This window comes from Amblyraja radiata, chromosome 4 (assembly GCF_010909765.2).
Source record: "Amblyraja radiata isolate CabotCenter1 chromosome 4, sAmbRad1.1.pri, whole genome shotgun sequence".
Lineage (NCBI taxonomy): Eukaryota > Metazoa > Chordata > Chondrichthyes > Rajiformes > Rajidae > Amblyraja > Amblyraja radiata.
Window position 1 is genome coordinate 34,432,278 of NC_045959.1, and position 22,981 is coordinate 34,455,258.

General features: G+C 41.1%; 1 protein-coding gene across 1 annotated transcript in view; it reads left to right on the top strand.

The window, feature by feature from the left end:
• The first annotated feature begins 3,848 nt into the window (after nucleotides 1–3,848).
• Nucleotides 3,849–22,981, top strand: part of LOC116972555 (CUB and sushi domain-containing protein 3-like) — a 190,772-nt gene continuing 171,639 nt past the window's right edge. Inside the window, exon 1 of the mRNA XM_033020377.1 lies at nucleotides 3,849–4,285. Within this exon, the coding sequence (XP_032876268.1) occupies nucleotides 4,105–4,285 (181 nt within the window). The 5' untranslated portion in view covers nucleotides 3,849–4,104. The remainder of the gene's footprint in view (nucleotides 4,286–22,981) is intronic.

Here is a 22,981-nt window from a genome sequence, read left to right on the forward strand (position 1 = left end):
ACGATAGTATCGTAAATCACAGCATCTGCAATCTTCTGTGTCTCCAATTTCGAATGAGGATTGTATGTCGCCAGGCAGCAAAGGCGTAGAAATTTGAGCAGAGCTAGGAGAGAAGTGCATTTTTCATTTTAGAGGAAGAAAGGATATTCGGGTAAAACTTTTTAAAACGTTTAAAGTTTAAAAATAAGCTACAATAGAGATAATATATTAATCAAAATGCCAACTTTATAAATTTCTAACAGGCAGCTCTTCACTTGAAAATCGATCGAAGGATGGAATGGATTCAAGTTCAAGTTCAAGTTCACATTTATTGTTACATGCACCAATTGATACAGTGATATTTGAGTTACCATGCAGCCATTCAATTAAAAGAACACAATACAGGATATAACTTAACGTAAACATCCACCACATTGAGCACTGTGATGGATGGCAATAAAGTTCAGTCAGTCTTCCTCCTTTTCGTGGGTGATAAATGGGAAACATGGGCAGTTTAAAAACACCTGGTTACGGGTAAAAAGAAAAACATGTTTTGTTCGTAGTGTGGGTGTGTTTAAGGTTGCCAAGTTTTTAAGAAAGAACGTAGAAGAGTACAGAACATCCGCTACATCCCTCCATCCCTTCACATCGATGTGCCTATCCAAGAGTCTCTTAAATACCACAATCCTATCTGCCTCCACAACCACCGTATTCCGGCACCCCCTGCCCTCTGTGTAAAACAAAAACCGGCCTGCACATCGTTGCCTCTCTTGCCTAAAAGCTATGCCCTCATACTCACAATCTTCATGTACTCCAAATACGGATTAACCAACTACCTAAAAAGCTTCCCCATGACTTCCTGCCTCTTATACTTCGGCTTCGACTAAATGAAGGCAAACATACCGTCCGGCTTATTGTGTTGCCACTTTCAACGGGATTTGGATTTGGATCTCAAGATCCCTCCATTCATCAAGGCTGTTGAGGGTCAGAGCGTCGTGGAGTCTTACAGTGTGGAATCAGGCCATTCAGCCCAAACTGCCCACATCGCCCAACATGTCCCATCTACACTAGTCCCACCTGCCAGCGTTTGTCACGTTCTCCCCTCAACCTGTCCTTTCCATGCAACTTCTTACCATTAGTTATATATTTTCCCTATTATAATCATTAAACTGGAACGTCGCAAGTTTTTGAGATTGCTAGGACTAGGTGGAATTTTGACATTGCGGTTGATGAGGAACACAATCGATGCTCTCCTTTTCAATGGGAATATCAGCGTGAAATCCACGTTTTCCCGCACGCTATGTTGTGCTCAGCAGCGGCGCCTCGGGCCAAAGAGTGAACAACGGCTCGCCAATTAAAGAGCAGACGTGCAGACAACAATGCCAGCAGAATTCAATATGGATTGTCATTTCATTTTCTAATATTCAAATCTTATGAAATACATTGGGGAGTCCATATAATCATAATTATACGATATCTGATGTCACATGTTATCGGCTTCAGACTTTCAAATCATTCGATTTAGTGTGAGGTAAAACAATGGGGTATAATAATTTCTTAAATCGTGCGTTTGGACAGATTCGTCGCTAAAAATCGATGTTGTCACTTTTCCCCCCAAAGCTGCGACCATCCAACAATGGATATTTGTTATTTTCCTCCTGCATTTCCCTCTCATGGCTCTGAGTCCGAGCAATATTTGTACCACGAAGTGGGGAACATACATATATATATTGGCGCCAGTTGTGGAAGAATGCTTATTCTGTGTCTGCTTCTGGGGATAAAGAAGTGTGTGCTTGCGAAAGAGTGACAAGAGAAAAGGAATAAGTGGTTCCTTTAGAGCAGAAATTAATAACTTCATCCGATGGTCGAGGAAAACCCCGCCCTCTGTGATACAAATCAAAACAGTTGGCCCGAAAGACAGATACATGGATTTATGATAGAGAGCGAGGTGTGTGTATATCATGGACATGGTAGGGGCAGAGGAATTGGACACCTTGTATAGGAAGTCGAGAGTTGACGCGCTGCTGAAGAACGAAACGCAATCGCAGCTCTGGGCGATGTAGCTGGCGTGTACATCACAGAATGCGCGTCACAACAGCCGTATTTCACCATCATCGATTACACAACTGATTTGTGCGGATATCAACATTATCAGTTAGTTCCGTGTAAACTTTTCACTGATGCAGCACGTTAACAAGTTAATGGGGATGGGATCAAGTTGAAGAAACAAAACGATCATATCGCAGAATCGTTTCTCTAAATCACACGTGGACCAAAGTTCCCCGAAGCAATGCAGATTCCGGGATCTAAACGTGTCTCCGCAATCTTTGTCAATCTAAGCAAGGGGGGGTCCAATGTAACTGATATTAATGCTCTTTAGTAAATCAGCGTGAACAAGGTGTACCGGGAAATGTTAAAAATGCCAAATCATGTGCACATCACCCAGTGAAACTGTGGGTTAATACGCATGGCCAGAAACGCCTGTTGAAAATAAGATAATCGAAGGTAATGCAGAGATCTTTTTGTTCTAATAATGACTACACCTTAAGCAGAGGGCTAGGCAGACACTTGTAAAGCTAGACGGCAGCCAGGAGTTATAATGAACAGCGAGGGGGGGGGGGGCATTTAAAGATCCAACACACAGACCGCATGGGTCAAATGATCCATCGTCCCCAGATTAAACCATGCTCCACTACTGACTGACAGACACACTCTTCCGTTTCTACAGTATAACGTTGGGCAAACCTACTCCCATTCAATATTAGAAACAGGGAACTGCAGATGCTGGTTTACAAAAAAAAGACACAAAGTGCTGGAGTAACTCAGCGGCCTGGCAGCATTCCTGGAGAACACGGATAGGTGACATTTCGGGTCGGAAATTTTGGGATTCTTCCTCAGATTCTGAAAAAATGTCGCGGCTCGAAACGTCACCTATCCATATTCTCCAGAGATGGTGCCTGACCCGTTGAGTTACTCCAGTACGTTGTCTTTTTTATTTCCCCATGCTACCCTCTCAAAGAAAAGAGCATTAAAGCGCAAGATGGGAATAAACATTGAATGTGAAAAGCCATCTCTTCGTTCCCAGACGCCCCTGCCCCGGACAGCGTGCGTGTGTGTGCATGCTTTAAGGATATTGGAACAGGGAATTGTGAATCGAGTGCGGGCGATTTCTCAGCATGAGGATTGCTATCAGGTCATCTCTTCCCAGCCTGTAGGTGGCACAAGTGTTCTTCCGCTGAGCTCCTTTAACCCATTCCCACAATTGAGTCGCAGCTCATCAGAGGGGGTTTTTTTTTAATTTCCGAGCTGTGCAAGATCTACACTGGATAGACATCGCGATGGTTATTTTTTTTTTTGCCAACTGCAAGAAAGCGAGTAAGGCACCAACTGAAACTAATAAACATAATCATTGAAAGACTACTCTCAGATGTATGTTGCTTCTTCCCCTGATAAATAAACTTGATAAGAGTTGTTGACCCTTGGCAGGAGCACTAACAAATTGATGGTGCGATTAACTGAAGGTGTTAATATTTCATACATAAATAGTGTGATGGACACAGCATTCACCCTTCTCCTCGTTATGGACAGAAGCAGAATTAAAGTGCACCGCCCCCACCCCCTTTAATATGTAGCACCTCATTCCCCCGCAATGGTTAAACTGTATCTGTGTGTTCTATGAAGCTGCTGGCACGATGCGAGGGCAAAATCGACCCGCAGAGTGTCTGAATTTTAAACATCTTTCTGCTTTTGACGTTGCCGCTTTGAAATTAAATGTTTAATTACACCCCATTATTTTCCCCTGGTCCAGCCCTTTTGGATTCTCTTGGCTCGTCACCAACGGGATTTTCTTTCCCTCAATCTTTTCTCTCTCTCTCTCTCTCGTGCACTTTAGGATTTAGACAGACAAGCAACTGGGAAGGAGCCTGGAGTTTGTGCCCCCGTAGGTTGAGATGGTTGAGTCCTCGTTCAAGGTTGCTGTGGTATCCCAGAAACACATTCACTCGCAGTAGTGTTGGAGCGCCGCGGACCAACAAGCAAAACTGATCGGCGACAAACACACCACCACCACCACCACACTACAGCACACACACGCACCACACACACACACGCAAAATTGCAATCGATATGAAATCGAACTGCAAAATACAGGAGATTTCGACTCAAGATTCGCTGACAACCATTTTTCGGACAGGATGCTCTAAATGCTGCAGACACGGGCTCTCTTTCCTCGGGAAGGCAATGGGAACGCAAAGTGGAGTTATATTTTCACATCTTGTCTTTTTATTGACGATCACATGTGTGGAAGGTAGGTTTTCTCTTTCACTTCTCTACCCCCATCCCTTCCCATCCTATATCCCAAATACCGTTATCCCTCAGAACCACCTGCGCTGAATAAGAGGGAAAAATATTTAATCGGGAGATGTGTAGGATTTTTTTTTCGAGATGCTAAGAAACTGGTAGAATGCATTCGACTTGCTTGGGCTGGCGTTCAATGCAGTAATCGGGCTTAGGCTCAATAAATATTCTTGCAGAATGCTCAGTCGGATACGTGAGTTGCCTCATATATCCCTTAACTATTTGAATTTCGTGCAGTCTCTTATCAGAACCCAGCTAACATAGATTTAAGGGGAGGGAGGGGAATTAGGGGATATCCTGGGTTAAAATGCTTAATGACGGTTTACTGTGGTGATGCTTCATTTACACCATTTAATCACTGACGCGTATAACATTCAATTTGGGAACTGATCGGAGAGTGGGGGGGGGGGAGATATTTCGACCAAATTTTGCACAAGGCTCCACTTTCACGTTTGAAGATGCACCAACTGAGAAATGTGATGGTGTGAAATATATATTGTACACATAGAGAGTGAGGCTCAGTTACGCAGATATATCCATATCCAAGATTCATACAGATTGCCTGAGCCTTTTTAATGAGACGTGTTTAGATCTTCTTTCAGACAGTCGAGCGGTATTGACACAAACGTAAGATGTCATGTATTAATGGAACACGATTAGAAATCGCGGTAGCCAGGCTTGCAAAGTCTAGTCCTTAAGCATAGACTGTGTGTTCAGGGGACTATATAGCTCAATATCCATGTGCAGGTTCCAGGGATTGAAACGCATATCTGTCTATAACATCACATCACAGTAGGTTGAGTTCCCTTTATCTAAATTTGGATCTAGATGTAATCACGACAGCGGCAGAAACTGCGATTTTAAAAAAAACTTTGGTTTCTTAATATTGAATCTTTGCAGAATGTTTTTTTTTTTTTCAATCCGCTTCAGTCTGAAAAAAAAGTCGAAGCAACAGGGACAGAAATGACAAAAACATCGCTGGATTTTCACTGTATGTTTAGCTGCAGGAATGGGGATATTATGTTTTATTTTTTCCCCCTCAAATCTGCGAGTAATTTGCCATTTGCGGCACCCTTTTTCAGGTTTGTGATATCCAGGTTCTGCTCATGACTCGGTTTCAATTATCCGTGCTTGGGATTACTCTTTCTCGCTCTGCTGGCACAAGGAGCATCGTCTTGAACTGGATTCAAGTTGTTTCTGTATAAAGCGGGTTATTGTAATGCTTGCAGCTGGCTCTCGCTGTGAATAAAAGCAGCGTATTTGCCTTTCATCGCTGTCAACCCGGGTTCCACGCATACTTTGGGATTGGGGAAAGCAGTCCGATTGGGGGGGGGGGGGGGGGTGTATCAAATTATGGCAACGCATCATCGCATATTTGAACTTTCAAATCCAGAATTTACAATGGGGAAATAAAGTGCAAAGTGCGAAGGAGGGAGCGAGGTCGTGATGCTGCTTTTGGCGAGCAGTGTTGTTTTACGTAATCAATGCCATTTAGCAAACAGCTTTATTGGGGGGTCTTGTGTCAATACAACAAACACACTCTAATGTGTGCTTTGTGTTGATATCGCCATCAGCGGGTGTTCATGTTACTTAGTCGTGTTGAAGAAGCAATACTTGCGACGATGCCTTCTCAAGTGACAAGTTGCATGTGTGTGCAGAACCGGTGGGCACGGTCGCGTGTGTGGCGTTGGTCAAGGAGGGCTTGGAAAGGGTTGGATACCATAGTTTGCCTTGGTACAATCCGAACTGCAGCAGACTGAATAGGACCTACGGGTCTGTGCCTGGTGGACTTTAAGTTTATTTTTCTTAGTAGTTTTAAACACGCTTCTTGTTCTCCCACTTGCTTTCTCCCATTCTACATTTCTTGCACACGCCTCAAGTTTGACTTTGCCAAGGAGCGCCACGTTATAGGACGGTTGTGTACAAAATACGTTTGTTTGGAGGTGCAAATGTAACTCGGCCCGTCCCTTATAATTATGTGAGAATGGAAGCCATTCCACCTCGTGTTCCGGTCTTCAAAACCAGCATACTCACACCCAACCCAGCCATCCCCACCCAACACAACACTTATAGCCGTAGAATGGAAGCAAGATTCAACTTTTGCTGTACCATAAAGTTCCCCGGAATAGGAACAGTTTCGAATAGGAAAGGCTAGAATTAAAGGTGAGCACAGTAATTATTTGTACATACATTTAACGCTGGTGACGGATTAGTTTATACCAATGCCTTTGAGATGGTTATTCTCATCAATGTGTTGTTGCGCGGAAGCATTAATGTCATCTCACTATAGAGAGAGTAATCAAATAGCTGTTTTACAACCAATGCAAGTTGCAACTAATTTCCTGAAAAATAATGATCACGAGGTTGACTATTAACTATTTCAGCAATTGTTCTTAGTTCCCAGCCGTCTCACATATCCCCACGCACTCAAATCCCCAGTGCAAATACACATACCCTGACTGTTTATCACACAGATTTTTCAGCATGTATAGATAAACACAAAGCGTGCACATATACACATGTACACACGTTCACAGCCCACGCAGCCAGAAAAAAAACCCACACACAAACACCCCCCACCCCCCCCCCCACACACACACCCAACACCCCCCCACACACACTCAACATCCCCCCACACACACACCCAACCCCCCCTCCCAACACAAACCCAACATCCCCCACACACACACAACCAACCCCACACCCAAACCCCCCTCCACACACCCACACCCAACCCCCCCCCCCCCCACCCACACCCCCACCCCCACACACCCAACCACCCACACACACACCCCCCCCCCCCCCCCACACACACGCACCCAACCTCACCCACCCCCCATACACATTCACACCCAACCCCCCTCCCATAAACACACGCAAGCGCACATGCACACACACCCAACCCCCACACACACCCCCATCATGCAAACGAGAACAAGGTTCCAGGCACCAGGCTGCCTAATTATGAGGACACACATACCTAGATGATCTCAAGTAAAATCACGAAACGGGGGAAGGACACAAGGGTTTAAATTTAAAACAACGTGTGAATGAGTATCTATAGGCTTGAACAGGTAGCACTGGAGAGAGGTCTACGGCACACTGATTGAACCGGTGATGCGCGCTGCCAGTGAAGGCAGCGACGAATGTTGCCGACACTGTTTATGTTGCCTTTGAGAGAACATCGATTCGGATTTCAGGTACAATCTGATTTAGCGACAAGTGCTTGTTTCAAACATTCGTGCCGCTTGAATTGGGGGATAAACGCACTCCACATTCTGAGTCGTGGTGTTATCGCCTTGACCGGTCCCAGGTGTACTAAAGATGTACTGGCTCTGGCATACCCATGGCACACACTCTTATGTTGGTCCCTACAGCGAAGCAACCAGCTCTTCTAACATTCAGTAACAGCCCACTGAAAATGGATTACAATTTTAAGGAAAGAGAACAAGAATACCAGGCGACGACCAACAACGTTTTTGCATCGACCTTCGCCTGGCTTTCAATTAATTTCCTTCAATGAGAGATTTCAATGGTTTTGCCTGTCCAGTGAAAGACACACTGGAGGAATGTAAAACAGGATCGACCCTCACTTCACAGTGCACGGGGTCTGACTGATTGTTTGACAATCTGGGTAGCGGCATGTGCAAGGACGCCTCCCTCACATGCCCTGTCCCCGGCTGGAAGGGGAGAGGGAGCATCTGCTTCAAGACTGGTCCAAATGAGAGAGACCGGCAAAGGAAGCATATCCTGCGAGCGAAAACCAAGTTACACCGATCCACTCGGCACCTGGGAAGCTCACACCGCTCAACGTGACTGGGTTCAAATCACCTGGCAGTCCGCACTCGAAGCTACCGCAGTCATTAGCAATTTTCACTAATAGCACTGGGATGTGTCTTCTCCAATCAACACCAACGCCGTGGTTTCCAAAAACGGAAATATAATTTTGGCTGCAAGCTGCAATTTCTTTCACAAGCTCAGGTTTGCTTCGCATCTGCTGGGGTTTCCGCTCAGGGCAGCAGATCACTCGGTGAACGTGCGTGGAAAGAGATGAATCAAAGAATGGCAAACTGGCGGGAGCTTCGCTACTACCGAGCCAATGGGCTTTTGACGCATTTTATAACAGAGACGGCTGTGACCCCGGACAGCTTGCATCTCCTTCACCAGGAGGCGTCTGGATCGGGCATGTTACAATTTCTGCTCCAAATATCCGCGTTGTTAGTCGATTTCGCGAGTGATTTACACACAGTCGACTTTTAATCATTTTACAAATGTACTGCAGCGAGAGGGGGCCTGAAGAATCGCCTTCAATTAATGGTGCGCTTGCAAGTCTCGGGAGTCGTTCTGCAACGCTGCTCAACGATATAGTCCACAGCCGTGAGAAATACCAATGGATAAACCTTCCTTATCCCTGCCTATCGCAGATAGCAGTCGCTGCATGCTTAGTTACATATGCCGCCAGATATTAACCAATAGTGCATTGCATCTCGAGAGTCGCTACTGCTTTCCGACAATAAAAAGTGCACAGCCGGATGTCCAACTTTTCATTAAAAATTCTTTCCCAAAAGCATTGTTGCTATTTGCCTCCATTAACTCTTCCCCTGCCGTCTTCGAGTAGTATTTCACTACATACGTTCGTGGCCAAATGCTTTGAGAATATACAATTAACATTTCCTGAAGAGTATTTCCAATTTTTAAGCGAGAACTAACACAAAACATTTTATAAAATTAATTTTTGTAACGTTAGGTTTCGAAAAAAATATATCTAGACAGACATAGACATAGAACATAGGTGCAGGAGTAGGCCATTCGGCCCTTCGAGCCTGCACCGCCATTCAATATGATCATGGCTGATCATCCAACTCAGTATCCTGTACGTGCCTTCTCTCCATACCCCCTGATCCCTTTAGCCACAAGGGCCACATCTAACTGCCTCTTAAATATAGCCAATGAACTGGCCTCAACTACCTTCTGTGGCAGAGAATTCCACAGATTCACCACTCTCTGTGTTAAAAATGTTTTTCTCATCTCAACATGACTGGCTCATCTAAACATTGCTAGTTTTCCATTTAGGACAATTAATTGTATAGCAATTATAATTAAAGGTAATTTTCCAGTTATGAAATACATTACAAATTGCCCCAAGGCTCTTTGTAATAATCAATTAACCAATCGACCTTTTAAATGCGTTGATGTGGTAAAAGTATGTTTCTGTCTTCTACAGCTGGGTGGACAGGCCAGTTTGTCAATGAAACCAACTAAATTAATCCCATTTATGAAAGGTTACCTTTTAAGAGTAAATTGAAGTATTGGTAGTATAGGAAGGAACTGCAGATGCTGATTTACACCGAAGATAGACACAAAATTAATCACAATATCTACCCTCAGAAACCCACTGAGAATCGAATATGTTTAAATAAGGTCACTCGTCATTCTTCTAATACTCTATGGAGTATAAAACCAAACTGTCTAGCCTCTCCTGAGAAGGCAACATTCTCATCCCAGGAATTATCCTTCAGTCCGAAAAAGTCACCCGTTCCTTCTCTCCAGCGATGCTACCTGAAAAAGTCACCCGTTCCTTCTCTCCCGCGACGCTACCTGTCCCACTGAGTTACTCCAGCTTATTGTGTCTACCTTCAGTGGTATTGGAAGTCGTCCATAGAAAATTCACCAAGATAATTCTTGGGATGAGAATGTTGCCTTATCAGGAGAGGCTAGACAGTTTGGCTTTATACTCCGTAGAATATTAGAAGAATTACGTTATTTAACCAATTACAATTGTCAGTGGGCTTGGTAGGGTAGATATTGTGATGTTTCCACTTGTGGGAGAGTTTTTAGGGGGGCACAACTACAAAGCAAGTGATCGGACATTTAATACTGAGGTGCATAGAAATGTATTCTCTCAGAGGATGTTGAATCTGCAGAATTCTCTGCCCACAAGGGTGGTGGCCAAATTATTAAGTATATTTAGGTGGATAAGTAAATATTTCAAAGATTGAGGAAGTGAGGGTTATGGGACACTGAGATAGAAGAGGAGATGAGGCCAGTGTAGATCAGCCGTGGGCATATTAAATGACAGGGCAGGTTTGAGGCCCAGTTGCCTACACCTGCTCCTGTTTCTTTTTGTTCTTATCATCCTGCTAGGGATAGAAAGGAAATACTTGGTTATTTTTAATTTTACTTTCTCCGTCTCTTCAGTTTTTCTTCTGCTGCTATCTTTAGAGGTTAGAGATACTGCGTGGAAACAGGTAATTCGGCTCACTGAGTCCGCGCCGACCAGCAATCACTAGCACTATCTTATACACCAGGGACAATTTTACAATTCATACCAAAGCCAATGAACCTACAAACCTGTGCATCTTTGGAGTGTTGGAAGAAACCGGAGCACAAGGAGAAAGCCCACATGGTCACAGGGAGAAAGCACAAACTATGTTCAGACAACATCCGTAGTCAGGATTGAACCCGGGTCCCTGGCGCTATAAGGCAGCAACTCTACCACTGCCCCACTGTGCCAATTAGAGCATACTGACCAGTATGCTGAATTGAGTTACATTGGAAGCCAACATCATATATATGACCCAAAATACACGGCAGCATCTTGCATTTGCTGGTACCAGTCATGATTGTAACCTGCAAATCCAGTCCCCATCATTGCACCTGACAACTCCAACTATTAATACAATCAAAATACATTATATTTGCAAAGTGCATCTTAATTTTATAAACAATAGTACTAACTTGAAATGTGACAATGCCGATTTTCTACCTGAATTATCTAGTTGGTTAAACAAAGTTTAGCAATGTTAATGAAGAATCCGGTTGATTTTTAGCTGCACGTCTAGCTTAGGTTTATTACTGTCATGTGTGCCAAGGTATAGTGTTTTGCATGTTGTCGAATTAAATCAGACAATAATATACATAAATACGATCAAGCCAAACTCAAGTACAATAGGTAGAGTAAAGAGGAACATGCAGTATGCAGAATATAGTTCCCACCATAGTAGCGCATCAGTTCCATAAAAAAAGTACACTTGAATGGATATAACTTGCAGTGATTCAGTGGGTATTTAAGCACTTAGACAATAGACAATAGACAATAGGTGCAGGCGTAGGCCACTTGGCCCCTTCGAGCGAGCAGCCAGTCAATGTGATCATGGCTGACACATGAATAACACTTACACTATTATTCTATGCATTCTACTAGTGGCTATATGTTCAGACCCTATTGACTTCAATATATTTCCATGTCTTGCTCCTCTATATACATTTCTATATAAATTTCTCTGCATATCCAATTCTATTGTATATTTCCAATCTCTCTTAACCTTTAACACCCATAGAAAACAGCAAGATTACATCCTCTGCAACTGCTTCCTCCAGGACCCACCTCCCTCCCAGCCACCAATTCTTTGAACCTCTGGCACTGATAATAACCTTAGCCACACACTGTGGTAACTGTGTTCTAGTGGGGCCGGAAAGGAAAGAATTGGTTATTCACATGTGTGTTCGTGTAGGTCCTTTCCATCTTTAAACGCTTCTGCAAATACACATCTCACACAAGGCAATGCTTATTTATTTGCTTATTGAACTGTTTGAAAAATACAGCATGGAAACATGTCATTCAGCCCACCAAGTCCACGCTGACCACCATCACTGATTTACGGCAGTTATTTGTTATCACACTTTTGCATCCACTCCCTACACACTGATGGCAATTGACAAAGGCCAATTGTCCTACCAACTCTTATGTCCTTGAATATGGGAAGATACTGGAGCACCCAAAGGAAACCCATGTGGTCACAGGGAGAACGTGCAAGCACCAAACAGACACCACTGTGCCACCTCACAACTTTTATCCTAAAATTACTTCTTAGCTCAGCACTTTATCAAGTTGTAGGAACAATACTAATTGGAAGAACATAATCATTGTCAAGTGATCCTTTTTGAACTGGTATCAATTCAAAGTGTCATTTTTTAAGGTTGGATGGTAGAGATATGAAAAGCCATGGAGGTACCAGAAGTGAAATATATATTATGTGTGCTGTTCTATGCTCATTATCGCAAGTGATAGATTACTTTTATGCTGCCGTGGTGAAATCAGAAGTAAAATAGTATTTAAGTTGGATTTCTCTGCATACTGCTGATGGTACAAAGCTTTCAATATATATAGATTTGTATTGAAAGCTTTGTATTACCAACAGAACACAGGGAAAATGTTAAAAACTATTTTACTTCTGATTCCCCCCATGACTGCATAAAAAAGTGGTAGAATCATAATAAAGTCACTTCAAAGTAATCTAGTTGACCATTGAGCTAAAATATACACCATCTGATATATTTGCAAATCTAAACTAAGATATAATATTGATTTAAATGGAAAGATGATGAAGATTATTTTTGTTTAAGAAGGAACTGCAGATGCTGGAAAATCGAAGGTAGACATCTAGGGAGCGAAGGAAATAGGCGACGTTTCTGAAGAAGGGTTTCGGCCCTAAACATTGCCAATTTCCTTTGCTCCATAGGAGCTGCCGCACCCGCTGAGTTTCTCCAGCACTTTTGTCTGCCGAAGATTATTTTTGACTCACTTCAATTATAACATGAATTGTTTTTTCAAACTCTAACTGAAACTTCAGACTCAGTTGCAGATTCCCTGTAATATCTTTTATGAGTCTTATTTATATTTATGATCATATTTGATACATTGATTATGCTCTGAGTATGTGAAAGAATTTTATATTAATACACATGGCAATGATATTCCACAATAGTCAGCAAAATGAGAATTAATGTGGTAATTTGTAAAACAAAAATTAACATAAATGAAAACCAATTCCAATAGATAGTAGAAATTGACAATTAAATTGTTTTATTAAAACACTTCCTTTTGCTTTGTTTATTTGTAATTTACATCATTGCTGAAGAGGAACAGTTATTTCCATTCTCTTTCTAAACTTTAAGTGCTTCATTGTATTTTAATGTCTTACGGGTTTGCATATTAGACTCAAAAACTGGATGGGTAGAAATCTGACACAGGGTAAGACAAAAATTGATTTTATGATGTCAATTTAAGTTTGCATATTAATAATTTCAAGCTGAGTACACCTACACATTGTGTCTGAAATAAATAAGATTCTTCACTGGAAAACAAAAGCCAAATATGTTGTTCAAATCTCCCATCAAATTGAAGCAAAATCAGTGAATCAATAACATTTGTATAACAGTTACCAGAGATTCATAAGGACCTTCATGCACAGCTAAACATTTTCTGTGTAATTATGTTTTCACATTCTTCATTCTATATTCCTCAAATGCCCATAAAATATTAAATATTTCAACGAATGTTTATTGATTGGAACTAAAATATTCGAATGTATGCATTCATCTATAAAAGGCTCCTTTTGCATTGTTGCAACTTGTAGTAGGCATGCAAAGCATTACAGTGGGGGGTAATATTATACAGCTACAGGAGATCAGGCATGGAAATGATGGCAATACTGTGGTACGTCTGAGAGATGTCAAGTGTTATCCCATTTATTCAAAAGGAGGCTAATCCTATCAGCTTGGCTTCATAAAATGACACAGAGAGACATCCTTTAATTTTGTGTACCTTCGATATTCCAGCATCTGCAGTTCCCTTTTGAACACTTTGTCCACTCCACTGCGATATCTCCTCAAGGTATGCCTACTTTGAAGAAGTTCTCCTCCTCTTTCCGGAGACAGTTTCACAACCTCCTCTCTAACTGCATACCCTCTGTGATCCCCCCTGCCCTCCAACAATTTTGCTAGCCCTTGCTGTCTCCTCCCCTTCCTTAACCCTCTAGCTGTCTCCTCCCACCCTCCCATCCGCCGGCCCTCGGGCTCCTCCTCCTCCTCCCCTTTTCCTTCTTTCTCCCCCCCCCCCCCCCACCCCCCATCAGTCTGAAGAAGGGTTTCGGCCCGAAACGTCGCCTATTTCCTTCGCTCCATAGATGCTGCTGCACCCGCTGAGTTTCCCCAGCAATTTTGTGTACCTTCGATATTCCAGCATCTGCAGTTCCCTTTTGAACACGAGATAACCTCAGCATTATGTGTGCATCATGTCATTGTAAAATTCCATCTGTTTATCTCATGGCGTCCAACATCACTAATTATGGCATTTGCTCTCTGAAAAATTGAAGCAGCATTCTCTTTTTAGTTCCATTGTATATATTTTTTACTCATTGCTCATCAAGACTAAGGACAGCAGTACTAGAAAATAGCTTTTTAAAAACTTTGATAACCTTGTGTCAATATGCAGAGGTAGAACAAAGTTGTTCTCTAACTAAGTGTCTGATCCCAAAAGTTGGAATTATATTGTGTACAATTCTAGTGTGAGTCTTTATATTTGACACTCTGCCAGCATGCTGTTTGGTAAATTATTGTCACGTTTACTGACATATATTGAAAAACTTTCATTTACGCACTATCCAAACAAATCGTACTATACATGAGTATAATCAAACAATCCACAAGTTCAACAGATAATGCAAAGAGAAACAAAATTCAGAGAGTAGAAAAAAGTGTAAGAGTGTTATAGTTTATAGAAAATACAGATTGAAGAAATGTGCAAGGGCCTCTGGTTGTACATACATTCAAGCTTTAGTAGCTCTGCCTGACAGGAGCGGTTAAGGGAAGAGATGAATGGGGTGTAACCTTTCCTTGAACACAGTCAGTTTTACCAAGGAAGCATGATGTGTAGATGGAGTTGATGTGGTGTGGAGAGGGTGGGAGGGGGCTAGTTTATGTGATGGGCTGGGCTATATATGCACAACTCTCTGCAATTTCTTGTGGTTTTGTGGAGAGCTGTAGCCAAAGCAAGTTGCTATATATCCCAAAAGTATGCTTTTTATGTTGCATCTGTAGAAGTTGGCAAGAGTAAATCCCGTTTGCCTCATGAGGAAGCAGAGGCATTGGTGTGTAGGAAGGAACTGCAGATGCTGGTTTAAACTGAACATTAGTGTGTGCTTTCATGGCTGCAGCTTCAACGCGGTCTGTGCAGGGTAGATTGTTAGTGATATTTACACTTAAGAATGTGAAGCTGTCGATCATCTCAACTTTGGCATCATAAATTTTACACAATCTATTACAAATTAATGCAAGTCATTGATAGATTTACAGCTAAATGACAAAACATAAACTTTTTACTATTCTGTTTGGGATTTGAGTACATGTTTAGATTAGTTTAGTTTAGTTTAGAGATACAGCATGGAAACAGGTCCTTTAACCCACCGAGTTCACACCGACCAGTGATCCCAGCACATTAACACTCTCCAACGACTACATGAGGGACATTTTTTTAAACATTTACACCAATTAATGTACAAATCTGTATGTCTTTGGAGTATGGAAGGAAACCAAAATTCTCAAAGAAAACACACGCATGTCACTGGGAGAACGTAAAACTCCGTACAGACAAGCATCAATAGCCGGGATCAAACCCAGGTCTCTGGCACTGTAAGCGCTGTGAGGCAGCAACTCTACTACTGTGCCACCATGCCGCCCTTTGTCTAAAACATAATACAGTTTTTCATGGCTACTATAAATAGAATGGAAAGAAGCCATTTGGCTCAACATCTGTGCTGCTACTTACACTTTACACAATGCCTTTCCATCATCCATATCTCAGTCTTTCAGCATACCTTTCTCTCATTCATCTGTTTAGTTGCCTTCTGAAAGAATTAATTCCTTAATTCTTCAATCATTTTCTCTGACAACGTTCAACATCATTTTGAATTTGGTGATAATTACCTCACATTTAGTTTGCATCTGCTCTATATAACCCTTCCGTGATTTGAAAGATGCCCAATGGAACCACCTCTTTTCAAATTAAAAGGGCCTCATTCAGATTGATTTTACCCAAAAGAACTGATTGATCTTTCAAGTCTATTGCCACATTAACTTTGTTTTCATCTTTACCACTGGTTCTATATTCCATTTCTTCAATATAGACTGCCACTCTCACAGAACTCTTAATGTAGTCTGAACCTGGTTGAGCATGTTCATCATAAGTTCTATACTGTTATAAATAAATTACAGTATCAACCTGGTTGTAGACACAAAATGCTGGAATAACTGGAGAGAAGAAATGGGTGACATTTTGGGTTGAGCATTCTTAAACCAGCATCTGCAGTTTTTTCCTACCTGATTACTTTACTAATACATGAAGCTGCATTGAATATTTTTAGTCCCTCTGCTTTCTAGTCTTTGTTCCTTTTTTTATTTTCTGACCATGTAAGTTGTTTCTGCTCTCCATGTCACATATTTATCTATGCTAAAATTCACTTGCTACTTCATTGTCCTGTATACAGGGTTCACAGAGGGGTAAATTATGTTGTCTATGGTCAAAAATTCCAAAGGAAACAATTGATTGCAAAGTCACAGCAAGATAAAGCATTCACCCACCACTTAACTACACTTAAGAGGCAATTCCTGGGGGCAACAGACCTACCAAATAGAAGGTCTTTGGGAAGTGGGTGGAAACCAGAGCACCTGGAGGAAACCCATGTGGTCTGTTGAAGCAAACAGATAGTACCTGAGGTCTGGATTGAACCCGGGTCTCAGATGCTGTGACGCAGCAACTCTTGTAGTTTGCTGCCCCTAATCTTCAGCAATGTCATGCATGTTCTGCCATAACACCACTGATGAAAATTATTTGATATTTTACTTCTTTTATTTTAATAATTTCTTAGCATTATGATATGTCTTTAATTTATTTAAAAACAGATTATTTGCAGTAATTTCAGTGGTGTTTAAATATTTGAGATTGTCAAAGATAAGCTGTAAACAAAATCCCCCTTGATTTTGGCCAGGCTTTACTTCAGCTTAGCCTCCTGTCGAAGACTACCATGATGTTTCAGAGTCATTTGCACACTAGCCAATACTTACATGCTGCTGAAGTCACATTATGTCTTGCTGTACACATCCGAGATATGGAGGAGCAGCTTTTGACCAAGTAACCTGGGGCATGGATCACAAGCATTCAAACTGGGAAGTAGACTCAAGGGGCAGATGTTTTAATCATTATGTCATATAGCACAGAAAAAGGACCTTTGGCCCAACTCATCTACTTCTATCTACGCTAGTTCAATTTATCCTTGTTTGACCCATATCCCTCTAAACCCTAGGTAGAGAAAAATGCTGGAGAAACTCAGCGGGTGATGCAGCATCTATGGAGCGAAGGAAATAGGCAACGTTTTGGGTCAAAACCCATCTTCCCTCTAAATCCTTCTGATCATGTAGCTGTCTAAATGTCTTTTGGCTCAACATCTTGACTTCTATTTCATTCCACCACATTACATGCATGTTTCGAATAATTTTCATATGGAGTACAGGAAGGAGATCGAGAACCTCATGTCCTGGTTCGAGATAACAACCTTCCTCTCAATGTCAGCATAACAAAGGAGATAGTGATGGACTTCAGGAAGTACACATACCCAGGTTTGCATTGATGGGGCTGAAGTAGAGATGGTTGAAAACTTCAGAGGAGTCAATATCACAAACAACTTCTCTTGGACCACCCATATTGCAGCAATGACCAAGAAAGCACACCAACGCCTCATCCTCCTTAGAAGGCTTAGGAAATTTGGCATTTCCCCTATAAATTTCACCAACTTCTATAGATGCACCATAGAAAGCATTTTATCAGGAAGCATCACAGCTTGGTTTGGGAACAGCTCCATCCAAGACAGCAAGAAATTGCAGCGAATTGTGGACGCAGCCCAGACCATCACACAAGCCAATCTCCCTTTTATTGACTCAATTTTTACCTCACACTGCCTCGGCAAGACCAACAGCATAAACAAGGACGAGTCACACCCTGGCCACTCCTTCTTCTCCCCTCTCCCATCGGGCAAAATGTATAGAAATGATAAAAACACACACCACCAGATTCAGGGACAGTTTCTTCCCAGCTGTGATCAGGCAACTAAATCATCCTGGCACAACCAGAGAGCAGTGCTGAACTACTATCTACCTCATTGGTGATCCTCGGACTGTCCTTGATCGGATTTTGCTGGCTTTACTTGAACTAAACGTTATTCCCTTTTCATGTATCATTACACTGTAAATGGCTCATTTATAATCATGTATTGTCTATCTGCTGCCTGGTTAGCACGCACAAAAGCTTTTCATTGTACCTCGGTACACGTGACAATAAACAATAAACTAAACTGAAATTTTCATATTAGTTTACCTGTTGCTAAGTACAAGTTGCTAACATAAGTTTGAAAAACTAATCCCAGCACCAATCCTTGTGGAGCACTGGCTTCTATCTTCCTCAAGACAAAAAAAAAATCCCCTTACCCTGAACTCGACATCTTTCATTTTTTCAGTGAATTTACTATCCTTTCCGAGTTTTTAATCATCTTGGTCAATGTTTCACAAAACAGCATCTCATGGGTGAAAATGAGGAAGCAGGATGGGAAGAGGTTCGTGAAAGAAAGGGTTAATTACTTGTGGAACAGTCATCAAAATGACTGAAATATTAAGTACGCGGATTTCCCAGGAAGGCAGATTAAGGTATAATCAGAGTAGAAACAAGGCAAGGCAGATGCTGTTTTAAGAAAAAATATATAATGTAATTCCAGTATAATTATTGTTGAAACAGAATAATGTAACATTAAGTGTACTCATCAGGTTTCACGAGTAGCTTTACATTCAGGATTTCCTGAATTTGATTCTAATGTATTAGATTTTAAAATGAATATAAGAGATGCAAGGAACTGCAGATGCTGGTTTACAAAAATAACACTAAGTGCTGGAATAACTGAGCAGGTCAGGCAGCATCTCTGGAGAACATGGATAGGTGACGTTTTGGGTCGGAACCCTTCTTCAGAGTGATTGCGGGGATGGGTGTGGGTGGGGGGTATGAGGAGAAAGAGATGAGGGGTAGGACAAAGCCTGGCAAGTAATGTGGATACAGGTGAGGGGGGGGGGGGGGTTGTAGACTGATGGGTGGACAAAGCCCAGGCATCAATAAACAGGAAGTGTGAGACAAAAGGATTGATGGGTTGAGAATTATGAATGTAGATGAGGGAATGTAGGAGGAAGGGGTGAAATTGGTATGAGTCTAGGTGGGGCACAGGGGGAAAGGAGGTGGGAGTGTAGAAGGAGCAGGGGGTTTGATATTTACATAAGAATCGGAGAATTCAATGTTCCTATCATTGGGTTGTAAGCTACCCAAGCGGAATATGAGGTGCTGTTCCTCCAGTTGGTGCATGTATTCATTTAGAACTGATAGGAACAAATATAAAATATATATTTTAATAATATATATTTATAATAAGAAAAATAAGATAGAGACTGGGCAAACCTGAAGACCACTGGTCTAGATGTACTGCATCTTCACATTTTAAAAGAATTTGAGTACCCGGAGATATGATACCAGGGGCATTGATAGACACCTTTTTTAATTGATTTAAAGAATTGTTAATGCTAGAGGGCTGGATGATACCTAATTGTATAGTCTGACCTAAGATGTGAGATAAAATGGATCTAGTGAACCATAGACCTGTCAACTTGACAGTGGCTACTGGGGAGATATTGAAATTACTAACAGAGATTAACATAAGAAAAAGCCTATAAACCAAAAAATGTAATAATGAATGAGTTGCATATATTTTTATAGGGAATGTCCTACTTGATTAACCTAATTGAATTGATTAAATGGATAACAGAGAGAGTGGAAGACATTAATGTAGTAGATGTAATATATCTAGATACTTAAAGGTTCTTCAAAAATATTCCAAGGTTCAAACTGCAAAGCCAGGCAATAAGTATCTTGCTGCAAAGCAGAATGTGGAGAATAGGAGTAAAGGATAACTGGCGGACATTGCAGAAGCAGAAAGGTGTGATATGCCCCATGAGACCGCCATGGTTCAAAGTTTCACCAATAACATAGAAGTTAGAATCAAAAGTGTTTATAAATGTTTTTTTAATTTTGTGCAGTCCTCTACAGTATTGATAATCCCATTTCCTCAAACATACCCCTGCAAAGTAATACATAGAAGGTAGTCTATACAAATGATAGGTCATAATAGTCACAGTGATCCATGTTCATAGATCATGAAAATAACAAAGATAAACAGAATATAAAATCACTAAGATGAATAGAGTATTGACCTCCATATATAAGATTCTTCCTGTATAATTTTGATTATCAGCTTGTTGAAGTTGGCATCTTTCCAAAGCTGTGGACAGAGTCAAGTGAGCACTTATGCACACCGTATGTTGTGAATGATATTCTGGGCAGAGTAAGCACAACATAGATTTGCAAATGATGTATGGTCTCCAAGAGTTAGATTAAGAGGATAGATTATACATAATAATGCAATACATTCGGTAATAATAAGGTTAAAATATGATTTATATTGAGATTTACAATTTCAATTTGTTAAGGTGAAATGGAAAGCGTAGGGATTAAGTCCATTGTTTAGGAGGCGGGAACTAAAAAAGTCATATGAAAATAATCTAGAGGTTCTGCTGCAGATTAGAAATATTATTAGGCCAATTGTCAAAGTCAGATCATGCACTGATTGTTTTTTGTTAGTCAACCAAGTTTTTTGTTAGTCAACCAATAATAAGAAATATTGAATAAAGATATGGATATGGAATTCATTTTCAATATGCCATTGAAACATATAAGATTGTTAAGGGTTTGGACACGCTAGAGGCAGGAAACATGTTCCCGATGTTGGGAGAGTCCAGAACCAGGGGCCACAGTTTAAGAATAAAGAGTAAGCCATTTAGAATGGAGATGAGGAAATATATTTTCTCACAGAGAGTGGTGAGTCTGTGGAATTCTCTGCCTCAGAGGGCAATGGAGGCAGGTTCTCTGGATGCTTTCAAGAGAGAACTAGATAGGGCTCTTAAAGATAGTGGAGTCAGGGGATATGGGGAGAAGGCAGGAACGGGATATTGATTGGGGATGATGAGCCATGATCACATTGAATGGTGGTGCTGGCTTGAAGGGCCAAATGGCCTAATGCTGCACCTATTGTCTATTGCCTATTGTCTTATTGAATGATGGAGTGGATTTAAAGCTTCACTGACTTATTGTTTTCAATAGTAAATTACTATTCAAAATGCAAGGATGTGGAATCCATGACATAATAATTGTCCACCTTCCTGGTTATTTAAATATGAATAAAATCTGTAAACTTGGCACTTCATCCTCTTTCAATGTTGCTAATTTGCTAATAGTTTTAAGCCTTCCTTTTCCAACCATGCCAATACAAATTTCCAGTTCACCTTCGCATAAAGTGACTTTTTCATTATTTTCTTTTAATTTTATATCATTCTGACTCTGTCCAAATGAAGATATTTCGTTTTAATTGGTGGGGAATCTTGCTGATGTTTCCAAAACTTGTAGAAGATGCACGTTCCTTGCGTGGAGCTCCTTACTGTCAATGACTCTGGATTCAAGGAAATCTCTGCAGATGAGTCACTGAAAAGGTCTGACCAGCTGTCAGAAAAATGACCAGTATCATTCTTTTGATAGTGACAGTGAAATTCAGATGAATAAAAGTGGATTATTGTTGGAAACTTTAAATTATATTTTCACAAACATACCAATTAGCATCTCGTGTATGATTAATTGTTAATTACTTTTATCTGTTTTTATTTCATGATATATGTGCTTTTGGCAGAAATGCTACAAACATCTTCCAGGACTTTCTTGAAGATGGAATAGTTTCATTGTTTACTGGTTACATAATCGATCGCATGCATTTTAAATGTATTTTGCCATATAATTGCATTTTTTAAGACTGATTTCAGTTCATGAGACAGAAAGATAGATTTTATTCATCATAAACATTCCCATGAGAGCTTTATTCTTATTAGGGATTCAGTTACAAGTCCAAGATTCTGGTAAACTTTTGAATGTGCATTGAAGATGGAAATTGAGCCCCAGGTTATGCCGAGAGTAAATATTATTACTCTACCTTTTGTGATTCATTTCAGAGCATTTTCTATAATATTTGTCTCAAAGGATGCTGCTTGAGTTTGGTATCTTCTAACCTAGCTGATAGTGTAGTTAAATATACAGGGAAAACATAGAAACATAGAAAATAGGTGCAGGAGTAGGCCATTCAAATCTTCGAGCCAGCATTGCCATTAAATACAATCATGGCTGATCATCCAAAATCAGTATCCCGTTCCTGCTTTCTATCCATATCCCTTGATTCTGTCAGCCCTTAAAGCTGTATCTAAAGGGCCTGTCCCACGATGCGAGTTCACCCAAGAGCTCTCCCGAGTTAAAAAATCAAATCAAACTCGTGGTAAGCACATAGAATGTACATAGCGGGTACGTCGGAGTTCGTTGATGTCTCGTAGCGGCTCGTAATACTAACGGCAGGTACTCGGGAAATGCGGAAACTCGTGACGTTTTTTCAACAGTGTGAAAAATTTCCAAAAGTTCAAAAATACTTGTGATGAGGTACCACGAGTTTTGTTTTTTTTTTAACTCGGGAGAGCTCTTGGGTGAACTTGCATCGTGGGACAGGCCCTTAATGGCCCTGTCCCACTGTATGAGTTCATTCAATTCTCCTGAGTTTGCCCTGATTTGAACTCGGAGATTTACGGTAATGGCCGCTCGTCGGCACTTTGCTCTTCATGGCTGCTGTATGGT